Genomic DNA, 22,185 nt, shown 5'->3' on the forward strand with positions numbered 1-22,185 from the left:
GCTCTTTGTTTTTTAAATGACATAGAGCTTTAGATCCCTGCCGTCTCCCCAGGCATCCAACCTGCATCCAGCCGACCCAGATGGGAAGGCCGACCCTTACATTTTTCTTCGCCTTGGGAAAAATGAAATCAAAGACAGAGATAACTACATACCAAAACAGCTGAACCCTGTTTTTGGACGGTACGCGACTGATCTGTTGAACGTCTGAACGTTGTCCAGTGGATTCGTGCTCTGAGACGGCTCTCTCCTCCAGGTCCTTTGAAATGCAGGCCACGTTTCCTCAGGAGTCTCTGCTGTCGTTGCTCATTTATGACTATGACCTGGTGGGAGGCGACGACCTGATTGGAGAGACTCGCATTGATCTGGAGAACCGCTTTTACAGCAGGCACAGAGCTACATGTGGACTCCCTAGCGAGTACAGTCTGTAAGTTCAGGTGCTTTCCTATGTGTTCAGTCTGGGGGGAGTTTAGTTCGGAGTGTTACCTAGAGCCCAGTAGAGTACGGTACAAATACGGAGATGTAGCTGTCCACCTAATCTGACAGGCCAGGCAGGGAGAACATTAACCATAGAGCAACCAGGAGATCCATGGTGACTCTGGAGGAGCTGCACAGATGCACAGCTCAGGTAGGAGAATACATGGACAGGACAACCATTAGCCACACACTTAATAAATCAGATATTTCTGGTGGAGATAAAAGAAGGAAGTCATAAAAGTGAGTGATCAGAAGAAAGGAGTAGAAGAAAGGAAGAAAACCTGTTAGGCGCTGCAGCAGGTCTCAGACTAGAATGGACATTCACTTTCCAACACAGCAATGTGACTAAACAAACAGCCAGAGCAAAATGAAGCAGTTTGGACCAAAAGCACATGCATGTGTTGCAGTGACCCTTCAGTTAACAACCACAGCTGTTTTGCAAAAACTGGGCAAACATCTCAGTGATTAGATGTATAAATATGGTAAGCTCTAAAAATAAATCTGAAAGACTTTCAGCTGTGATTAAAATGAAAGATGGTTTTAGAAATTGACTGAATACAAAAGGCATGTCACGTTTAAGCTACTTTTAAAATGTATCCCAAGGTTCTACTTTGTGTTGGCCTGTCACGTAAAAATCCTCAGAAAACATCAGTGGTCATGTGTCGGTACGTGGCGGATGTTCAAGATGATTGAAAGCCTTTTCAAGTCACTGAATTAAATCTTGCTGTGAGTGACTGAGTGCCTCTCTTTGACCGCAGAGGGGGTTACAATGCCTGGAGAGACTGCCTGAAGCCATCAGAGCTGCTGGCAAAAATGTGCAGAGACAACGGAGTGGACGGTCCTCATTTCAGTCCAGGACGCATCATCGTGGCTGACAAAGTCTTCACAGGGAAGACTCTCTACATGCACGACGGTAAAGACGACTCACACAAGTTCTGGATGTTTTGAGATGGACTTAGACGTCATCTGTGAATTTGAGGAATTGCTGCTGTGTTCGCTGGAAGAGAAATGTTTTCATTCAATTCAAAAGTTTTTTATTCATCCCAAAGGAAGTTTAAATGTTGTCAGTCATAAAATCCAAGTACCTTCAAAGTCTTCCTTTTAATGTGTTTTTTTTTTCATGTCTGGCTGTTTGGTCAGAAGCCGGGCAGACAGATGGAGTTGTTGGATATGAACCTCACCCATGATGATGATAGAAGAGATGGATTAAACTACTGCAGCCTCTGTTTTAGCTCAGCTTTGGGATTTGGGGTCAGAGTTCAGATTTGACTGTTTTTGAGCTTTTTGGATTCTAATCGTCTTCTTCTGGTTGTAAAAACAAAACTTCTATGAGTACCGTTGCCACGGTTATGCACCATACAGCTGTCTGTAGGTTAAAAGAAAGAGGAAAAATCCTTCCAGCTGCACAGCATCCAGAAGCAGAGGGGACAAATGTCTCAACTAAAGACATTATGAAGAAAAATCCACAAGAAACAATTACACCTAGCATAACAAAGTCCTCTTCATTAGGCACCCTGGTGTTGTGCACAATATTTACCAGCATCTCATCTTTCACCAGTATTGCTCTGATGTATTGCATTGTCAAAAGTTTGCTTTGGAACTTTGCAAATGGCCCACAAATGTGTTTATGGGAATTTTTTAAATGTAGCTGTTGGAGAAAATAGCCTGATTCATAGTCTTCTCTAATTCGTAACACATTTCTTCTGTTGAGTTGTGGTTAAGACTCTGGGCAAGTTTCCAATCACTTTGTAATAACACCCCAAACAGCTGACTGCTGGTTATTTGGTAGCAACAAAATCCATGATGCCATGTGCTGGAACTCGCTCAGCTCCTGAGGTCAATCCAATCATTTCCAAATATCTTTAGAAGCATCCTGCATGCCTAGGTGCTGGATTTTATACGCCTGTAGACGTTGAAGTGATTAGAATTCCTGAATTCCGTCATTTGGATGAGTGAGTGAATTCTTTTGGTAATATAGTATGTTGTAAAGGACGATAGATCTGCTGCCACCGTGTGCATGTAATTGTGTGCTTTTGTCCACGCCGTAGACGAGCCGGTGGAGTCGTATGAGCACCTGTCTCTGAAGGTCCTGCACCGCTGGGCAGAGATCCCAGCTGTGGGATGCAAACTGGTACCAGAACACATCGAGACCAGAACTCTGTACAACAAGGCCCGGCCTGGAATGGATCAGGTACATCAAATCAAATGAGTTTTTTGTAGAATGCGGGTGCTTGATATTCACATCACTTTTCAACATGTTTTTATATCACAATTATGCACTACTTTGTTTTGGTCTGTCGTATAAAAAGCAGTGATTTGTGGTTGTGATGTGACAAAATGTGAAAAAATTCTAAATAAATATTTGCTATTCACTTTATGCAAAACCAGCTGCTGCACATGAGAAAACAAATGAAAGATTCTATTCAAAAAGGCGAAAATATTCAGTCAGCAATAGTCCAGCTGTCTCACTAGCACCAATAGTTTAAAGTACAATTGACAAGTTAGATTGGCTTGAAAAGTGGGTGGAAAAAATAGGATTTCAACCGAGATAAAAGAATGCTATCCTAGAAAACTATGTATCATTTCTGTATTAATGTGCTTCTCAACCTGGATGTCATGAATCGACCATCACAGTTTATGCCATCAGACATTTCTTCAGATTAAGAGAGATGGTTTATTAAACAGAAAACAAATACTAGTGGTTTCAGTTGGTGCAGTTGTAAGTAAATCTGAGTGTAATTTATGTAATTTAGCCATGTTTGGCGTGCAAAGGGAAAATGATGGGACCAAAAACGGTGGAGCCTCGAGGCACTTCAAAAGAAACAAAACTTCAGAAGAAGAAAATGTAGCATAAAGTCAACTAGAGAGAGGCAATGTGAGCATTGCTTTGCTCCTGATTGGGACGTCATAATGATCTGATCTACTGAGTCAAATGGAGCTGTGAGGTCTAAAACCAAGTTTGACTGTGACTGTAATTGGCTGATTGCTGAAAAGTACAATAAACATGTTTAAATGGGTAATTTACAATACTGAAAAAAAATCCCTTTTAAAGGACTGCAGCTTCTACTCTATATTCCACTCTATAATATTACAGAAATAAATGGATGTTTGAAACTGAAATAAGGCAGCAGGTCCAGACTGTGTCAGCCAGTCCTTTGTTGCTATTCTAACAACTATTTGCTACTACTTACCCTGCAGGAGAAGGGTCTATTGCTGTGTAGGACATTTGCTCTTATTCTTACCTATGAAAGATTATCCATAATGGAGTTTTTTTGTCCTGTAAATTCAACACAACTCATCCCAATTTACTGAGTCAGAAACCCAAAACAGACCCTGCAGTCCCTGGGTCAATGGATATCTGATAAACAGACCTCAGTTGTTGTCTGACCAGATAGCCAGTGGGACAGGAGCACCACAGGGTTCTGTACTTTCCCCACTCCTTTTCACTCCAGACTTTCAGTACAAGACACACTCTCTTCATCTGCAGAACTACTCGGGTGACTTCTGCAGTCATCAGATGTATGAGAGGCAGACGGGAAGCTGAGTAGAGAGCCGGTGGAGCACTTAATACCAATCATCATTGCCATCATTGGTCTGGGAAAACTTTGCTTTGTCTAGACTTGGAGGACTTTCCTTAAACCACTGAGCCATAGCAGTAAGTCTGTGGCTCAAAAAAGAAGGCCTAGTTAAAGCTCAGAGTTGAAACCAATTGAAGTTCTGTGACTTGGTCATAAAAACATTCAAGAGTGCATCAAACAAAGCTCTCTGTGTGTGTTTCTGTGTGCAGGGTCAGGTCCAGATGTGGGTGGACATGTTCCCAATGGACTTACCACATCCAGGACCCCCAGTGGACATTTCTCCAAGAAAACCAAAAGGGTGAGCTTTGACTGTTTTCTAACACCAGACCTGGTCAGAGGGGGCTGGGGATGGGGAAGGTTAACCCATTGATCTGTAAACAGGTACGAACTGCGAATCATCATCTGGAATACAGAAGATGTGATTCTGGAAGACACCAACTTCCTGACCGGTCAACAGTCCAGCGACATCTACATCAAAGGGTACAAACACACCATCTCCCCCTGCATCACTTTATTTTGAACAATTTGTTTCCTAAAGATTTATAATTCCTGTTGAGCAATGTAGTTTCTACAAGAATATTCTGATATAAAAAGAAGCTGATGAACTTAAGGACATTTCTTCTCCCTCTGGTGAAACATGCATGAAAATCCTGAAGCTCTGATCTCCCTCACAGTCATGTTGGGGTCATCAGCTGTCAAGTTTTTAGAACTTTGCATGTTCCTTTATTGCACTTTACACATGTCAACCACTCAAATTGGTAGGAGGACAGACTTTGAATTTTTTTTAATTCAGAGTTCTGCTCTTTTTCATACATGGCTTCATGTATTTTTTTCTAATTTACAACAAATTGTTAGTTTTCTTGTAGAACTACTGATCCTGAGCTCAGCTTCTCTCTCTCTGTGTGTAGCTGGCTGAAAGGTTTGGAAGATGACCGCCAGGAAACCGATGTCCACTATAACTCTCTGACTGGAGAGGGAAACTTCAACTGGCGCTTTGTGTTCCCCTTTAGCTACCTGCCTGCTGAAAAGGTACACACACACACACACACACTCACACACACATAACGAACCATGACAGGACGCGGATGATGATGTTTTATACCAGGAGTTGTGGAGTTCTAGAGGTCTGTACCTGGTTTCTTCCTCAGGTGGTGGTGGTGAAGAAGAGGGAGCACATATTCTCTCTGGACAAAACGGAGCAGAAGCTTCCTGCCATCCTAATCCTGCAGGTCTGGGACTTTGAAACGCTCTCCTCTGATGACTTCCTAGGTGGGTGTGTATGACCATTTCTCCACATGTGTGTGTGTGTGTGTGCTTGTCTCATGTGTTTGGTTGTGTGCATTCAGGCACGCTGGAGTTGGACCTCCATACATTTCCCCGTGGAGCAAAAACAGCCAAGTCGTGTAAGGCTGACATGTTGACAGAAGTGACAGACAGAATCTCCATCTTCCAGCAGAAGAGAGCTCGAGGCTGGTGGCCTTTCAGCAAGTCTGGAGAGCTCACGGTACCCACACACACACACACACACACGCACACACACACACACACACACACACACACACACACGCACACACACACACACACACACACACAGAAATCAACAGACGGTCCAGAACTGCTCACCATTTACTTGGAAATCCTGCAGGGAAAAGTGGAGGCAGAGTTCCACCTGGTGACGACTGAAGAGGCTGAGAAGAATCCTGTTGGCAAAGCGCGGAAGGAGCCGGAGCCACTGCCCAAACCAAAGTAAGAGTGATAATGAAGGCCGTGTGCTCGTTCGACAAAACTGGATTTGAGAATTTGGCAAAACAAAAAAAATACTTAATAGTTTAATTCTTGCCTGTAAAAGTCCATATGACATTTAAATACAAAAACACCTAAGCATTCTACAAGACAAGACGTACAAGTTTAGTTTTTTGTCTGACGGATACAAGATTGGAAACACTCACAGACCAAACAGACTCAAACTACCAACCCCATGTTGAACTTGGTCAGGTGCTGCTGAAGCTGTCTGCTGCTTCAGGTGACCTTTAGTGGGACTGACTGATTCAGCAAAACTGACCCCAAACCAATCATCCTCTCAGGACTGAAATATAATAAATAATAATAATAATAATAATAATAATAATAATAATAATAATAATAATAATAATAAAATAATTGCACCAAGGTGCTTATTAAAATTATTAGAACTTAAGAAACATTTTTGGATGAGGCAAAATGTCTTCAACAAGCAAGAAATCAACTTTCCTTCCATTGGAATATTAATGATTATGCTCTGGATTACTTATAATCTACAACAACCAACCTCCATGCTGCTTTTATAAAATAGACTTTATTGATCCCCAAGAAGAAATTGCTTATTTGTTGACACGCTACTACATCTAAGGTATTAAATATTAATTATACAATAATAACCATAAGAAAAATAGTTTATAATATACATATATATATATACCTAAGATTGATGAGGTAATTCAATATAACTCAATGTAAATAAATAAAAGGCATGCACATGCAAATATGTTAATCTACAAATAAACTATAAATGAGTAGAGTAAATTAGAATTAAGTAACTCAGACTTAAGCATTGTAAAGCCTAATTGCTTCAAATAATTTTGAAACTTTCTCTGCCACACCTTTGTGCTATGAAACCACCGGCTTCATTTGTGACCGTCAGTCGGCATCCGGTTAACTGTTTGATGTCCTTCTATTTCATTGAGACTCAGCGGTAGAAAAATCAAACCTCGCTGCTGTTTCTACATCTGCTGTAGACAACAGAGAGGAGCACAGTCAGAAACACTGACCACTAAACCGAGTGTGTTTGTCCTCCAGCCGTCCCGACACGTCCTTCTCCTGGTTTGTCAACCCTTTCAAGTGTTTTTTCCACCTGGTGTGGCGCAACTACAAGAAGTACATCATCATCGCCCTGGTCCTGCTGATCACTGTGCTGTTCCTGGCCCTGCTGTTCTACACGCTGCCAGGAGCCATCTCTCAGAAGATTATCAACGGATAACGGAAAACACATTTACTTGGAGGAGCCATAGGCAAACATTCAGCCCCGTCAGTCTGACTTGTGTGATGTAAAAATGTGAACTAATGTCTCAAACACCCAGAGGCAAAAAAGACAACCTATTTGACTGCTGATGTAGTCTAGCAAACAACTCAGGCCAGGACAGGACAGAACCTTCAGAGTATCATGACAAGGAGCCGTCATGCTCAGGTAAAATGAACGAGCCCTGCTTTTTGTGTTCCGACTCCGTGTTTTGTACAAACCAACTCCACATTGCGGTGAATAATAACAACAACACTGGTTTGCACTGGGAAAGCTTTTGAAATGAACACAGAGAAGGAAAACAATATTTATTGGAATTAACTTTTTTATTACATCAACACTAAGTATGTAGAGCAGGAGTGCTCAGGTCCAGTCCTCTGGAGCCACCGTCCTGCAGCTTTTAGATGCATCCTTACTCCACCAGACCAGGATCAAATGGCTGAATTCCCTCACCAGCAGCCACTCGGCTCTGAACAGGCCTGGTAACGAGACATTCATTTGATTCAGGTGTGTTGGAGCAGGGATGCATCTGAAAGTTGCATCCTGGTAGCTCTGGAGGACTGGAGTTGAGCATCCCTGATGTAGAGTAACATTAATGATACTTTGAATAATGCATCCCATGATTCACTGTATTGTAAAAAAAAAAAAAAAAAAAAAAAACAGATTAGGAACATTTTCATTTAATGCATTATTTAACATACTTTGACTCACAGATTGTACTTGTAGCATTTTACAACCTGTGCTTTATTCTTTCGTTTTGTATGTGGTTAAGGTGCTTTTTTTTTTGCTCTAAAATAAACTCCATGCTAGCATGCCGACTGCTGTGTTCTACATGAAGTTCACTGTAACATATGAACGTCTGTCAGTGACATGGCCCGCGGTGACTGGCTGACGTGATCATAGGAGGAGGAGGAGGAGGAAGATGATGATGATGATGTCACAGTGTGCTCGTGCGGGGCCACGTTGGGGCCCCGCAGGATCAGGGAGGAGGAAGGAACGGCCGGCAGGATGGCGGGAATGGAGTTTCCAGACGCGGCGCTGAGGAAGCTGCTGGTGTGAGGAGATGCTGAGTTCTGTCTCTGCTGGTTGCTGGAAGCTGAAACGCAAGATGAGAGCCGATGTGTGTCCAACGCTTCACCAGGACACAATCCTGCAGACAAATGTCACCAAACTGCTTCTGCTCCTCATGCAGCCAAAGTGGTGCAGCATGGTCTGTTAGCGATCACTTTTCTGCCATTAGTAATTTGCTTACTAAATTTATATCTACTATATGTTAGAACTATGTTCAAACGATCCATTCTACTTGACTCAAAGGTCAAAGGCTTGCCTGACAGCATAAACAAAGTTTTATATTCAGTAATGTTAAATTCTAGCAGGAAGAGGTGAAAGGTTTTTGAGAATTTTGTTGAAGTTACAATCCTTGAATGATATGTTAATATAATCTCTCAGTTCACCTCTGAATTACTGTCACAGGTAACATTTAACTGCTAATTGTCATGCATGGACATGTATTAAAAAGGAGCTTAGAGGGTTTTAAAGTGATGTTCCATCTAAGGGGATAAAAAAAAAAAAACGTCGCCAGATGAAATCTGCTTTGTTCATTTTTTACACAGACATACTTTTCCCTACTTGATGTCATGTAATAGTCCCTGAATGATGTGAAGAGAAACAAAAACTGAGCTATTTAAGTTCTTTAGAGAAGAAAAATACTTTGTGTGTCCAATCTATCTCCTACTTTTTATTTTTCTTCTGTGTGTAGATTTTGAAAAGGGTTTAATGAGGAAAAAATATGGCAAAATTCTTAGCAAATATTTCTGCAGTAGAGCCACAAAAACATAGATTTTAATAGCAAAAAAAAAAAAATCACAAACACAACCCTAAGAAGACTGATTTGTTCATTTGTTATGTCAGTACACATTGCCAAATATTTAAAATCCTGATCTAAGTGGATGTAGAAGTGTAAAAAGCATTCATAGTGGAAGCAGACTATTGGAGATAGTCTGCTTCCTCTGTATCTGCAATAAAAGTGTAATCATGTCTCATCTTACCACGAGGGGCGCTGTGCTGCTGATGCTGCCTGCTGACAGAAACACCAGCCTGAGAGAGAACTGCAGCGCCCCCTGGAGCCTGACAAAGAAACAAAACATGGAATTATTATTGCATCTTGATTTACGTTTCCTGTTCAGAGAAAAAAAAAAGCACTGCCCCAGGAACGAATGTTTTTGCCCTTTTATTTTTCTTTTACACAATACTGTGAAACCCTGTTCTGCAAAATACCATAACCTGTAACAATACAGCTTATGAGAACAATTCAGAACAGTATGGATATTAATGTGTTTGCCACAAGCTGTTCTTTATTGAAGGATTTTTTTTAAAGCTTGAAGTTAGACATCATGAAAGAGAAATTGGTGAAATGATTCAATGTCCACCTATCAGTTTGTTGTTCTCTATAGGAATGATAGGAGAAGCAGCAACTAACTATCCAGACTGGAACCAATCGGCCCTACAGCATCAGTAGGTGGGATATATATAATTTTTTTTAATTCTCCATTAAATCAATAGAGCATGTACTTTGATGGGGCTTTAAAGGTTTGATAAAAATCAAATAAATGTTAGGGACACACACATCAAAATCTGGAAACGGTATAAACAAATACATATTTAGAAGTTTGTTTGTGCGCAGGACGGCTGATGTGTCGCAGCGTAAGAAGCCAGTTTGGACTAACCTGAGTCTGGCTCAGACAGGCCTGGAGTTTCCTCTTGGCTCTCCACCTGGCTACCCTCAGCCTGGTCTTCTCTCGCCGCTCACGCACCTTCAACGACACGTCCTCATCAAAACCCGGTACAACGTTTCCAGAGCATTAAAAAAAAAAAAACATATTTGTCCCAGGATTCAAAAGCTAACCGACCAGGTCTGCCAGCAGCGGCTGAGGCAAGCTTTTCTCCAGCTCCCGCCGTCTGTTGAGGTTTCTCCTCCGCAACTCGTTCCGCCGCAGTTTGTATTCTTCGTACAGACTCAGGTCTTTGGTCCAGGGTCGCACCGCCTGGCGGGGCAGAACGCCGGGCTGCAAGACTGCAGCGGAGGGCAGGGAGCCGGCCAACTGAGGCAGAGCATCTGAGAGGGAACACACAACACTTTCATCCCATTATGGAAGATTATTGTTTTACAGATCATACTTCTGTCTAGTCTTATGTGTTCTGACTGTTTATAAATACCCTAAGCAAAGCGGAGCTATTATTTTTGTTGTCCTGCTTACTGTGCAGTGACAATACATTTAATCTAATCAAAACACACACACGCACACACACACACACACACACACACACACCCACACACACACACAGATCTACTCACAGATGCAGGATCCAGCTGGGCTGAAATCGGAACCAAGGTGGATCTGACCTGCTGACGGTCGTGTTGGCTCGGCCGCCAGCCTTTGGGTCTGCAGGAGCAGAAAGAAAAAGAATCTACATCCTGCTGACTGTTTTCCACTCTGGTGACGAAGGACCGCATCTGAGGACGTCTGTGTGTTAATGTGGCGGCACTGACCTCAGATGGCGACATCATCATCACCAGGAATGAACGTGATTATTGGTATTTATTTCCAAATGTACTTCCTGCTGCAGTACATAGTGTTACCACAAAGGGGCAAACTTTGAATTAGAGTTAGTCCTTCTACCCACATCCCATAATCCCCTCCCATCACCTTCCCACAGCTTTGTAAGCAGTTGGAGGGGGTGTTCCTACAAACGGCGCTACATGTTGTTAAGTTACAGAAAATTTGTGATCATGGAATCCCAAAGCATGACTGTGTCAACCTAAAACTAAAGCAGGATGATTTCTAACACAGCCGGCGCTACAGCTGCGGAATGTAAATTAAATTTGGATTTGGAAAGTATTTCCTCCACGACAGTGAATAGGCGAGCAGGGACTACTGGTCACCTCTGGCTGTGGGGCTGGACCGCGCTGCGTCTGGCAGTCCAGCAGCAAGGTGGCCATTACTTCCTGTTCCTCTGCTGGCTCCTCCTTAATACAGATCACTTCCTCCTCCTCCTCTACATCCTCCTCTTCTTCTTTTTGCGACGGCTGGACCTCCTGCTTCACCTGAAGACAATCAGCACCATCTCGGGAATATTTCGAGATTCTAATTTGAATCCTAAAGTATTTCTGTGAATAATGTACTGTAATTTAGCAGTATGATCAAAAACAATGATCCGAGCAGAACACTTCAGACTCAGGTGAAACAAAGCACACCTGCAACACTGAATCAGGGATTTTGTGGCACCTTTTCTCTATGAATAATTGTACATATAATCAGGTTGATATACTGATACAAACCTGATTAGCAACACTTAAAAAAAGGCCACATCTCTTCTTATAGATGTAAAAATCTGGTTTCAATCCAAGGTAAACCTTTTCCTGTCCAGCTTAAAAACAAAACATGAGCTAATTACTGGATGTGTGGTGTCACCTCTGGAACAGAAGGGGGCAGCATGGAGCTGTCAACATCTAGGGACAGTGCGACAGGCGCTGGCTGTTGCCCTGACAACAGCGTCAGGGTCCTAATGGAATCAGGAGCCTCGGCACATCGTTCTGCTGGAGGCTGCATGGTGATGGCCCATTCCACCTGGTCCACATCCTCCCTCTGAGGTCCATCATGCACCGAGTGATGAAATAAAACTGCATGAGAAACAAGAGGTTTTAGTCCGGAACCTGTCTGACCATTAGACAAACTTCAGCTCACCTCAGAGAAACTATAGGTTTTTTTTACCAAAAACTGAATGATAAAAATCTTCAGTCTGGTGTTTTGGTCTCAACTTTCCCGTTTGAAAGATTATCTTATTCATTTTTTGTTGTTTCTGTTGTCAAATGTCTTCCAGTTCCACTGTTTAGATGTTGATTAGAACTTATAGTTTGTTGATCCTCGAGAATGTGTTCTTGCATTATTATCCCATTATTTCTAGTATACGGCTTGAAAATGGTCTCAAAACAATATTATCGTTTATCGCAATAAGTTCTGGGACAATTTATCGTCCAGCAAAATTTGTTATCGTGCCAGGCCTGCCTATACCTGCGCTGCTGTCCACAGACTCGCCCACGGTGAGTGTGAGTGGAAGCAGCAGGTCCGATGAGTCGGAGCTCGTCGCGTCTGAAGGACAGCAAACTCTGACTGCTCGTCTGCTTGTGCTATCTGACGAGGTGCATTCTGGGAACAAAACAGAAGCCAGCGATGAGACTCTGAAGGCGCTGAGGCAAAACGTACACACACCGCACGTTCACACCTTGGCTGCTGCTGAACAGTACTTCCTCCGCAGATTTGTGAGCTGGACAGGGCACAGGCAGCTCTACCTTGCCCCTCTGCACGCGGGTGAAGGCGGGCGGCTGGATGTGGATCAGCGCGGAGGCCGACGCCCTCTGCTGCAGCTCCTCCTCCACTCCCTGCCTGTAGTACTTGAGCTTCAGCTCGGTGTAGCGCAGCTTAGCTCGGATGTTGTCGTTCTCCTTCTCCTTCAGGGCCTTCTCCCTCTGCAGCGCCATCACGTCCCTCTTCATCACCACCACCTGAGCCTTCAGCTCCTCGAACTTCACACCAACCACTTTGAGCATCTCGGCCAGCACCGTCTCCACCGCCGTGTTCACTGCTCGCTCCACCACCGTGCCCATCTGACCCCGGATCAGAGACACGGCTATGCTCACATCCATCTGAAAGGGTTACCTGCATGCAAACAGCAGTTTAGAGGAGAAAGAAAATGTTTACATCGGTTAAATAAAATGAATGCATGTGAAGTAAAATAATAACTGAGGTAATCTTGGTGGCTGTCTACTCATTGGGACTGCAGTTTTCTGGATGATTACAAATCTTTAAAAAGCCAATACAGATTTTTCATTGAAAACAGTGGGGTGACTATTCTTAATGCAGATGTGCAGAAGTGACCTGGTGGGCAGGTCAGCCGGTCAGCCCTCTATTACAGCAGAGCAAAAGGGGACAGAGGCTGATTTTCAGACCTACATGGAGGTAGATTATGTCAATAACAATGTAATAAGTATTAGCTTGACTGCCGATCAACCAAAATTAAGAAATCAGGACGGATTTATCGGTGCATCCCCACTACTCATACAGCGGAAAACAAATACGCAGATTTCAGAAATCTAGAAACGATTCCAATAAGTGAGAAAGGATCTCCTTCTGAGGACAAATGAGCTTGGTTCTTATCCAAAACACCTCATTTTGCAAAAAAAAAAGATTGATTGAAAACTGTGATAAATTTGCACACAATTCTCCTGATAAAAAAATATTGATATCGCTATTCTATAGGACTCAGAAGGTGTTTTAATTTCTCCTTTAAATAACCACCTATATTTAAAATGGCTTTCTATTGGGAGCAAAGTGGAACCAAAGTCAAATTAAGATTATTTCCAAATACAAGGTATTTGTTCCCAACCAACAACTCTAATCAAAATAAAACTTTTACTTTTTAAATGAGGTAAAAAGGTATGTTTTTATTAAACTGAAATAACTATCATTGTTTAGGTGTTTCATCTTCTGCTCAATAGTCAGAGGTAATCAATAAATTGTTCGCTGATTTTAATCACTAGTTCATTTATTGGTACTTCCTCGCTTATCATTAAATTACAAACTTATGACCAAATTATTACTGGTAAGGATGACTGATTCAGATAACGTCAGAAGAAGAAGAAGGGTCTTTGTAATTGTTATCATATACATTAGTTTTATTTTGCATATTAAAGCACCTTGCAATGAAAAATGCTCTAAAATCAATCTTTACTTACTGAGATTGAATTTGAAAATTGTGGTCAAATGATCCAAAACTGCTCCTGCTCTAAATGTAGTTAAGGTCTTTAATGCCATCTGGCGGTCAGAGTCTGAATGGCATCCCGTTGAGTTTTAACAGAATATTTCTATCAGCATTTGAAATACAGTAGGATGAACCACAAAGGGATTAGACTTGTTGCAAATTAATTACAAAAGCTTATTTAGCAGTAGCATTATCAATAAAACATTATTCCAAATTATCCCTGATGTCTCCGAATTGAACCCCAACAAAATTTGTTTTTGAGCAAAAATCAAATAACATATATCAGTAGCTGAAAGCAAAAACGTAAATAATTTTGTGTACTACGATAAAAAAAAAAGTTCCAGGCAGAAAGGGATTGTAGTTTGTTACAAAATGAAGAAATTCTGAATAATAGACATTGAGAGAAAGTTATTATTCATCTTAAATACTTGACAACTTTATTATTTGTGCTTTTGGATAATTGCAGCCGGCGTTTTTCGATATTCAGCCCGATAGTTAACAGGCTAGTTAAAGGCGTGTTGACATGGAGAGAGCTGCTCGTTTCAATTCGGTGAGAAATGTTCAATTTCTGCGTCCCGGAAGCGTCACCATTCCGTAAGGAAACCCACCTTTACAAAGAATACTGTCTGCGCTTATTTATGCCTTTGTAACTGCAAACTTATTTATGGATAATTTATGAATTATTTATGGACCGTATCTATAAATAAGTTTTCAGTCGTAAATATGTTAAAAGTCTCAGACTGCAAACATATTTGCAATTTTGAAATTAAGTAATGGCAGCTATAAATAAATCTTCTTTCCAAATTCCTTTACGTTAGAGCTCCTCACAGCTAAACAAGCTTCCTCTGTTTCTAATGGCGACAGCTTTACTTACCGTCAATATTCTCACACCAAGAGGCTCTATCGCTTCTAATCAATCACTGCCTTACACTAACATTTATTTAGTCTAAAAGCATCGTAAATAAATGAAAGACAGCTTTAAAAAAATGATATAGCAATGCATCAGCTGTTATGCAAAAGATTCTTCTTCTCGCTTGTTTTTTTCTTCTTGTGGTATGTAAGTATGTGGTAACAACCGAATGGTGTACTACCGCCACCAGCTGGTAAGAAGCGTGGACCAAGATTGTAACATCTACTCCTCGCCTCCCTGCGGATCATTTCCCTCACCTCCAGCTGGCAAAGCGCCACTCACCCTCTTCTTCTTTTCAAACTCAGCCTGTTATTAAAAAAAAAAACAACAAAAAAAAACACATTAACCACTGAGCTGCTGCTCCTTCAGAAACCCAGTCCACCAGAAAAGCAAAATAAAACCTCTTTACTTATATCCATGCTGCCTACTTCAGAGTGGAACTAGACACATGGCACAAGAAAAAAATCTACTGAGCTGCAGTGCAACGGCTACTAGACAAACAGACACATATCACTCTGAGGAAAAGGAATAATCTGTCTGAGCCAGAAATGTGAGCATCTCTTTCTGTCATTCCCTCATCAAACATACCCATGGTGTTGGTTTGACTCATTCATGCAACATTTTGGCTATGTGTAAATCCTAAAATCTCCAATGACAGTCATTCAGGTGCGCCTTACTGCCTGTTTGTAAAATTCACCACCTCTGCTGGGGGGTGGGTGGGTATAATCCACCTGCTGCACCTTCCACACTTGGCAGTAATCAAGTAATTTGTATGCTGTTTCTTTTTAGGACCTTTTGGACAACCATTCAGTGCCTAGCATTTGAATTGCCTTGTTGCTGAAAATGTGCTATATAAATAAAATTATATTACCTAGTGATCAACCATACCTGGCTGGTAGAATCTTAGGACTGTCTGTCCTTGAATGCATCTGTGTTAATTTTGGCTGAAATGGCTCTCCATACATGTGGGCCTTAAAACGCTCTGAAATCATGAAAACACAGCATTAGGAATATTTCCTGAGAGACTGACTGTGGATGGCCAATGATTCCTGATAATCACCTGGTACCTTGACGTGTTTGACTAAAAATAAAAATCTCTTAAGCTATTAATACTTTCATAAATAATTTAATGATCATAACTCATAATGGTTACATATGTCAAACATTTCTGCAATCCGTATTGCACAACAGTCCTGATCCCTTTATGGCACATTGTACTTTCTTTATGTTTTTCACACACATACACACACACAAAACAGTTCATGCAGGAGGCAGGGTACACGCTGGACATGTCGACAAACAACCATGAAAACTCAATGCAGAAAGACCCCGGGCTGGGAATCAAACCCAGAACCTTCTTGCTGCAAGGCAACAGTGCTGCCAACTGCACCACTGTGCAACAACAAAATGAAACAAATTTTTAAAAGTATCATACATTTTCTACATAGACGATCTGTCCAAAAAGTCTAATGTGAATTTGAATATAACTTACTGTTAGCGTGTTTTGTAATTTCTTCTTCAATTCATTCAAAAATATGAACAGCAACATTTTGTCAGTTAATTTGCAGCTCATATATCTACAGTATGTTAATGTCACAGGAGCTGGGCTGCAAGATTTGTAGTGTTACAATTAATTTAATAGACTTCCTAAACCATGGATAGAAAAGAGCGTAGATAAGTGGATTCAGGCATGAGTTCAAATAAAATAACCAGATACTAAATGCTAAAAGAAATTCATTGTATGAAAAATTCACTCCTGCCAAAGTTGGATAGAAATAAGGACAGAAGCTAAGAATAAACACAATTACAACAACACCAACAGCTGTTGCTGCTTTTCTCTCAGACTTCTTAGCAGTTATGCGAACTGAACCTTGTATTCTGACAGCTGCAGTCTGAGACCTCATGGCCCGAGCCTGAGACACAGCCACCACAAACACTCTCATGTACAGAACTAGAATAACTGTAATAGGAGCAAAAAAAGTGAGTACGACATCAAATGTTCCTACTAGAAAATCAATCAAAAGTACACACTCCCCATAACAGGAGTTAAATCTGTCTGGATCTTTCAAATGGTCCTTCATAATCACACCATTGTAAAATGCAGAGCAGCCCCAACATAGACAGATACAGATTTGAACTCTGCTTTGCGTCACTTTAACATGGTAACTCAAAGGGTCACAGATGGCTATATATCGGTCAACAGATATGAGCACCATGTTTCCTACTGAGGCAGATGTAAGGAGAAAAGAGGTGTAGTTAAAGAGAGCACACATGAGGCTTCCCAAAAGCCAGCAGCCTCCAGTCAGCAGGATTCTAATGGGCATCAGCAGCAGTCCGACAAGGAAGTCTGAGACAGCAAGAGAAAGGAGGAACAGGTTGGTGGGAGTGTGGAGCTGCCTGGAAGAAAAGAAAAGCAGAAATCAGCACAACAATAACTTCAACAAGTGATACAGAATGTACAGTAAGGAGACATACACCACAAAACAAAACAGAACTACACTTCAGCTGCAGTAAATGTTGGTATAATGGTCTAGAAAAAGGACAAATACCCCAAAACACTATATAGTTCCATTCAGTAATGAACCAACTGATGACAACACAATGAGCAGGAAACAATATACACAGTAATTCACTATTTCAGTTTATGATAATGCCTGAAGTTGGAGATAGAGACGATGACCAGCAAGTTGAGAGTCACAGTCAGTAAAGACACGCAGGACAGCACAATGTAAAGCAAAACGTTCTCAGAAGGAAAGTGCTGGGGCCTTCTGCAGGAAGTGTTGATTAGCTGTGGAAAGCACAGCCCAGCTTCACTCAAAGCCTCCATCGTCAGAGAGAAAGCAGCAGCTGAGCTGCTTCTGTGGTCTGCTGACCGTCTGACTAAATACTGCCTTATAGAACAGGATCCCTTTTCCTCTATTTCTGTCCTCCTCTTTCTAAATATAGTGTATGATGCAATCACTGCAGACAATGCAAGCAATCATAAAAAACTAACTAATTTAGTTAGTTTTTGACCATAACCTTGAACTGCAATGTATTAAGTTAATAAATGTGCTTTGTTTGGTTGAAGCTGGAAATAATTGGAGTTGAAACCAAGTACAAACAGGAGAACAGAAGTCTCCCTTTGAAGGTGAGCATTTACAACAGAACTAGCAAATGAAGAAAAGTGACACAAGGAACTGAAAAAAAACCTGATGATTTCACCAAATGGTACACAGAAAGTACGTTATGGAGGAGATTTAACGGGAAACATGCATGGCATCAAAAGAAAGAATCTCATAAGGAAACATGATGGAAAATTTGCTACGCCCATATTTAATGTTAGATGTTGACAGAGTATTACTACAGTGGTTTGCCAAAGTATCCATGCCCTTTGAAGTTTTCCTAAGTTCAATGGGTAAAACATTAATATACAAGTGTGAAGTAGAATGAAAGTTAAATAAAACTAAAAATAATTTTTACTAATACAAACTGAAAAGTGCGTTGTGCAAAACGATTCAGTCCCCCTGAGTCAATACTTAAAAATTAAAACCTGCAATTCTAGCTGCAAATTAAATTCACATTGAATTTCCATGAAATGTTTTTATGTTTGTGATGTAATGTGACAAAATATGGAAAAGTTCATCAGGTATGGTATAAAAGTATACCTGGGTTACAAACTAAATTAGATGATTTGTTTCTTCAGTTCTTTATTCTAATTGTCGTCAGATGTTTGGAGACGTTCTTGAAAGCAGAGACTAGCTATCCTTTCAGTACAGAGGATGCAGTTAAAAATGTCAACTTATGTTGCCTTAAATTTCTGTTTGTTTAACTGATGAGTTTTAACAAATGAACTGAATATTGAAACAAGTATTCGCCTCTTCCTGGTTTATGTTCTAAGCAGGATGGGGCGCAAAACAAAAACATTTTCCAGCTGTCTCTTAGAAACCTCTTGGAGCATAGCACTGATACTGACAGAGGCAATCCTTAGAAGAGCTATGGTAAGTTTGATTTATTCTTTTAATTGACCTCAAAAATTGTTTAGCTGTAGTTTGTACTTATGCAAATGTGTACTGGTACCATCTAGTGTTGTTAGTGTTAGGTTGGTGTAAATACTTATCTTTTGGTTTATGATTTTTCCATTTTCATGCTTCCATCCTATTAATCGCCCAGGGTTTAAAATCCAGCCACTTGCTTTCATTGAGTAGTGATGTTTGCGTGCATTTGACCTGCAGTGATTACATGAATTTACCTCAAGCTTCGTTTTATTCTCATGCCATCTTGTTAAACATCGAGCTTCTGCCAGTCAAAACTGACAATTACTCACTTATCATCATCAACTGCATTTAATAACACAATAACACCGTCTGTTTCATAAATCGTTGCTTTTAATTCACTAACGTACTTAGTCTGAGGCTCTTCCACAAGCACAAATTATTAGAAGTGAAAAGTCAAAAATATTTTTTTTTATTACTTATGCTTGTTTTATTCTAGAAATTATAAGTTGGACACCTGACTGAAAAGTTTTGGACAGAGAGTTTTAAGTACTGCAAAGCGCAGCTTGAGGTATTCTTGGCTTAAGTTACTGACAGCAAATAAAGGAAGGAAATGTATCATCTAACTAAACACACAAAAATATTGTAACAAATCTTTTCTGAGAAAGTTACCCAGAGTTTTATGTTTCTACAGTAAGAAAAAGTAGGTCTTTGGAAGACCTGTCCAAAAATTCTGAAAGGAATATAAAGACACCTTACTAGGATGTTTTATCATTTCTCCTTTAAACATTCAAAATATAACATGTAACAAATTTTTTTCACATTTGCAGCTCATGCATGTGCAGAGTACAGCATGACAGGACTCTGTAATCTCATCACTACTTCAGACTTCCAGCACAAGTCTGGCTTCTGTCATCTACAGTAATATTCAGATGACTCTGCAGCTGTCGGGTTTATCAGAGATGAACAAGAGGCTGAGTACAGAGAGCTGGTGCAGCGCTTTGTGTCATGGAGGGAACAATCATCTCATCTTAAATGTGAACTAAACAAAGGAGATGATTGTCGATTTCAAACCATATTTCCATCATGGGAGAAGAAGTGGAGGTGGTTGAGGAATATAAATACCTCGGTGCTCAACTGGACAACAGACTGGACTGGAGACGCAACAGTGAAGCAACTATAAGAAGGAACAGAGCAGACTGGACGTGTTGAGGATGATCAGATCATTCAGGGTTTGTACCAAGATGCTGTAGCTGCTGTCATCTGTTGGAGCAGCAGCATCAGGAACAGGGATTTATAAAGGCTCAACAACATGATAAAGAAGGCTGGTTCTGTTCTGGTTCTGTTTATGTTCTGGTGATGACTGAGGAACCTCTGGAGATGATGATGCAAAGAAGGATTCTTTATAGGATCAAGAAAATTATAGACAACCTTGACCATCCTATTTATAAGACTGTCTTGGGAAGGCAGAGCATCTTCAGTCAGAGGCTTCTTCAGATCTCCTGAAGTACAGACCGCTGCAGGAGATCTTTCCTGCCAACAGCCATCAATCACCATCTTCAATACGTCTTGAAAGAATCTAAATTAATGAGCCAATACAACATTTATTTTCCTTTTGATTTGAATTGAATTAATAAAGTATTTTGTAATTGAATTGAATTTTGAATATATTTATAGAATGTTAATGTCACAGGAGGCAGGTTGCAGTATCTGTAGAGTTAGAATGTATTTAATAGACTTCCTAAACCAGGGATAGAAAAGAGCGTAGATAAGTGGATTCAGGCATGAGTTCAAATAAAATAACCAGATCCCAAAATTTGAAAGGAGGTCACTGGACAACAATTCCTGTCCTGCAAAAGCCGGATAGAAATAAGGACAGAAGCTAAGAATAAACACAATTACAACAACACCAAGAGCTGTAGCTGCTTTTCTCTCAGACTTCTTAGCAGTTATGCGAACTGAACCTTGTATACTGACAGCTGCAGTCTGAGACCTCATGGCCCGAGCCTGAGACACAGCCACCACAAACACTCTCATGTACAGAACTAGAATAACTGTAATAGGAGCAAAAAAAGTGAGTATGACATCAAATGTTCCTACTAGAAAATCAATCAAAAGTACACACTCCCCATAACAGGAGTTAAATCTGTCTGGATCTTTCAAATGGTCCTTCATAATCACACCATTGTAAAATGCAGAGCAGCCCCAACACAGACAGATGCAGATTTGAACTCTGCTTTGCGTCATTTTAACATGGTAACTCAAAGGGTCACAGATGGCTATATATCGGTCAACAGATATGAGCACCATGTTTCCTACTGAGGCAGATGTAAGGAGAAAAGAGGTGTAGTTAAAGAGAGCACACATGAGGCTTCCCAAAAGCCAGCAGCCTCCAGTCAGCAGGATTCTAATGGGCATCAGCAGCAGTCCGACAAGGAAGTCTGAGACAGCAAGAGAAAGGAGGAACAGGTTGGTGGGAGTGTGGAGCTGCCTGGAAGAAAAGAAAAGCAGAAATCAGCACAACAATAACTTCAACAAGTGATACAGAATGTACAGTAAGGAGACATACACCACAAAACAAAACAGAACTACACTTCAGCTGCAGTAAATGTTGGTATAGTGGTCTAGGAAGAGGACAAATACCCCAAAACACTATATAGTTCCATTCAGTAATGAACCAACTGATGACAACACAATGAGCAGGAGACAATATACACAGTAATTCACTATTTCAGTTTATGATAATGCCTGAAGTTGGAGATAGAGACGATGACCAGCAAGTTGAGAGTCACAGTCAGTAAAGACACGCAGGACAGCACAATGTAAAGCAAAACGTTCTCAGAAGGAAAGTGCTGGGGCCTTCTGCAGGAAGTGTTGATTAGCTGTGGAAAGCACAGCCCAGCTTCACTCAAAGCCTCCATCGTCAGAGAGAAAGCAGCAGCTGAGCTGCTTCTGTGGTCTGCTGACTGTCTGACTAAATACTGCTTTATAGAACAGGATCCCTTTTCCTCTATTTCTGTCCTCCTCTTTCTAAATATAGTGTATGATGCAATCACTGCAGACAATGCAAGCAATCATAAAAAACTAACTAATTTAGTTAGTTTTTGACCATAACCTTGAACTGCAATGTATTAAGTTAATAAATGTGCTTTGTTTGGTTGAAGCTGGAAATAATTGGAGTTGAAGCCAAGTACAAACAGGAGAACAGAAGTCTCCCTTTGAAGGTGAGCATTTACAACAGAACTAGCAAATGAAGAAAAGTGACACAAGGAACTGAAAAAAAACCTGATGATTTCACCAAATGGTACACAGAAAGTACGTTATGGAGGAGATTTAACAGGAAACATGCATGGCATCAAAAGAAAGAATCTCATA

The 22,185-nt window shown here is 40.8% G+C and overlaps 4 protein-coding genes across 7 annotated transcripts in view; 1 reads left to right on the forward strand and 3 right to left on the reverse strand.

Annotated features, from left to right (window-relative positions):
- fer1l6 (fer-1 like family member 6) overlaps positions 1-7,925 on the forward strand; it is a 25,864-nt gene extending 17,939 nt beyond the window's left edge. For 3 of the 4 annotated variants that reach the window (XM_081598547.1, XM_081598554.1, XM_081598550.1), the window contains 10 exons: positions 53-180; positions 254-424; positions 1,233-1,387; positions 2,523-2,665; positions 4,262-4,350; positions 4,434-4,532; positions 4,961-5,081; positions 5,201-5,321; positions 5,399-5,798; positions 6,888-7,925. In XM_081598547.1, coding sequence (XP_081454673.1) covers positions 53-180; positions 254-424; positions 1,233-1,387; positions 2,523-2,665; positions 4,262-4,350; positions 4,434-4,532; positions 4,961-5,081; positions 5,201-5,321; positions 5,399-5,798; positions 6,888-7,068 — 1,608 coding nt within the window. In that variant the 3' untranslated portion in view covers positions 7,069-7,925. The remainder of the gene's footprint in view (positions 1-52; positions 181-253; positions 425-1,232; positions 1,388-2,522; positions 2,666-4,261; positions 4,351-4,433; positions 4,533-4,960; positions 5,082-5,200; positions 5,322-5,398; positions 5,799-6,887) is intronic. The other variant, XM_081598559.1, reaches the window with a different exon arrangement.
- LOC103482246 (uncharacterized) lies at positions 7,772-14,962 on the reverse strand. Its single transcript, XM_081598567.1, has 10 exons — positions 14,801-14,962; positions 12,391-12,824; positions 12,180-12,314; positions 11,580-11,788; positions 11,051-11,212; positions 10,463-10,550; positions 10,017-10,222; positions 9,834-9,920; positions 9,156-9,234; positions 7,772-8,203 (listed from the first exon to the last, which is right to left on the reverse strand). The coding sequence occupies exons 2-10, from the start codon at positions 12,809-12,811 to the stop codon at positions 7,947-7,949; spliced, it is 1,644 nt and encodes a 547-aa protein (XP_081454693.1). The 5' UTR covers positions 12,812-12,824; positions 14,801-14,962; the 3' UTR covers positions 7,772-7,946.
- Positions 14,963-15,075: 113 nt separating this feature from the next.
- On the reverse strand, positions 15,076-17,757 carry LOC145548071 (trace amine-associated receptor 13c-like). The gene is made up of 3 exons (XM_081598587.1): positions 17,470-17,757; positions 17,380-17,394; positions 15,076-17,233 (listed from the first exon to the last, which is right to left on the reverse strand). Exons 1-3 carry the CDS (start codon positions 17,661-17,663, stop codon positions 16,414-16,416), a joined length of 1,029 nt encoding a protein of 342 aa, XP_081454713.1. The 5' UTR covers positions 17,664-17,757; the 3' UTR covers positions 15,076-16,413.
- Positions 17,758-20,435: 2,678 nt separating this feature from the next.
- Positions 20,436-21,813, reverse strand: LOC145554124 (trace amine-associated receptor 13c-like). The gene is made up of 3 exons (XM_081613500.1): positions 21,538-21,813; positions 21,448-21,462; positions 20,436-21,301 (listed from the first exon to the last, which is right to left on the reverse strand). Exons 1-3 carry the CDS (start codon positions 21,729-21,731, stop codon positions 20,482-20,484), a joined length of 1,029 nt encoding a protein of 342 aa, XP_081469626.1. The 5' UTR covers positions 21,732-21,813; the 3' UTR covers positions 20,436-20,481.
- Positions 21,814-22,185: the final 372 nt, after the last annotated feature.

The sequence above is a fragment of the Poecilia reticulata genome, chromosome 2 (assembly GCF_904066995.2).
Source record: "Poecilia reticulata chromosome 2, P_reticulata-male-v2, whole genome shotgun sequence".
Lineage (NCBI taxonomy): Eukaryota > Metazoa > Chordata > Actinopteri > Cyprinodontiformes > Poeciliidae > Poecilia > Poecilia reticulata.

Coding starts and splice junctions, on each gene's coding strand:
- LOC103482246 (XM_081598567.1), bottom strand. CDS start 12,811: ATGGATGTGAGCATAGCCGTGTCTCTGATCCGGGGTCAGATGGGCACG. Junction 11,213..11,579: donor TGCCCCCTTCTGTTCCAGAG/GTGACACCACAC, acceptor GATTGTCTTCAG/GTGAAGCAGGAGGTCCAGCC. Junction 9,921..10,016: donor AGCCGCTGCTGGCAGACCTG/GTCGGTTAGCTT, acceptor GTGTCGTTGAAG/GTGCGTGAGCGGCGAGAGAA.
- LOC145548071 (XM_081598587.1), bottom strand. CDS start 17,663: ATGGAGGCTTTGAGTGAAGCTGGGCTGTGCTTTCCACAGCTAATCAAC.
- LOC145554124 (XM_081613500.1), bottom strand. CDS start 21,731: ATGGAGGCTTTGAGTGAAGCTGGGCTGTGCTTTCCACAGCTAATCAAC.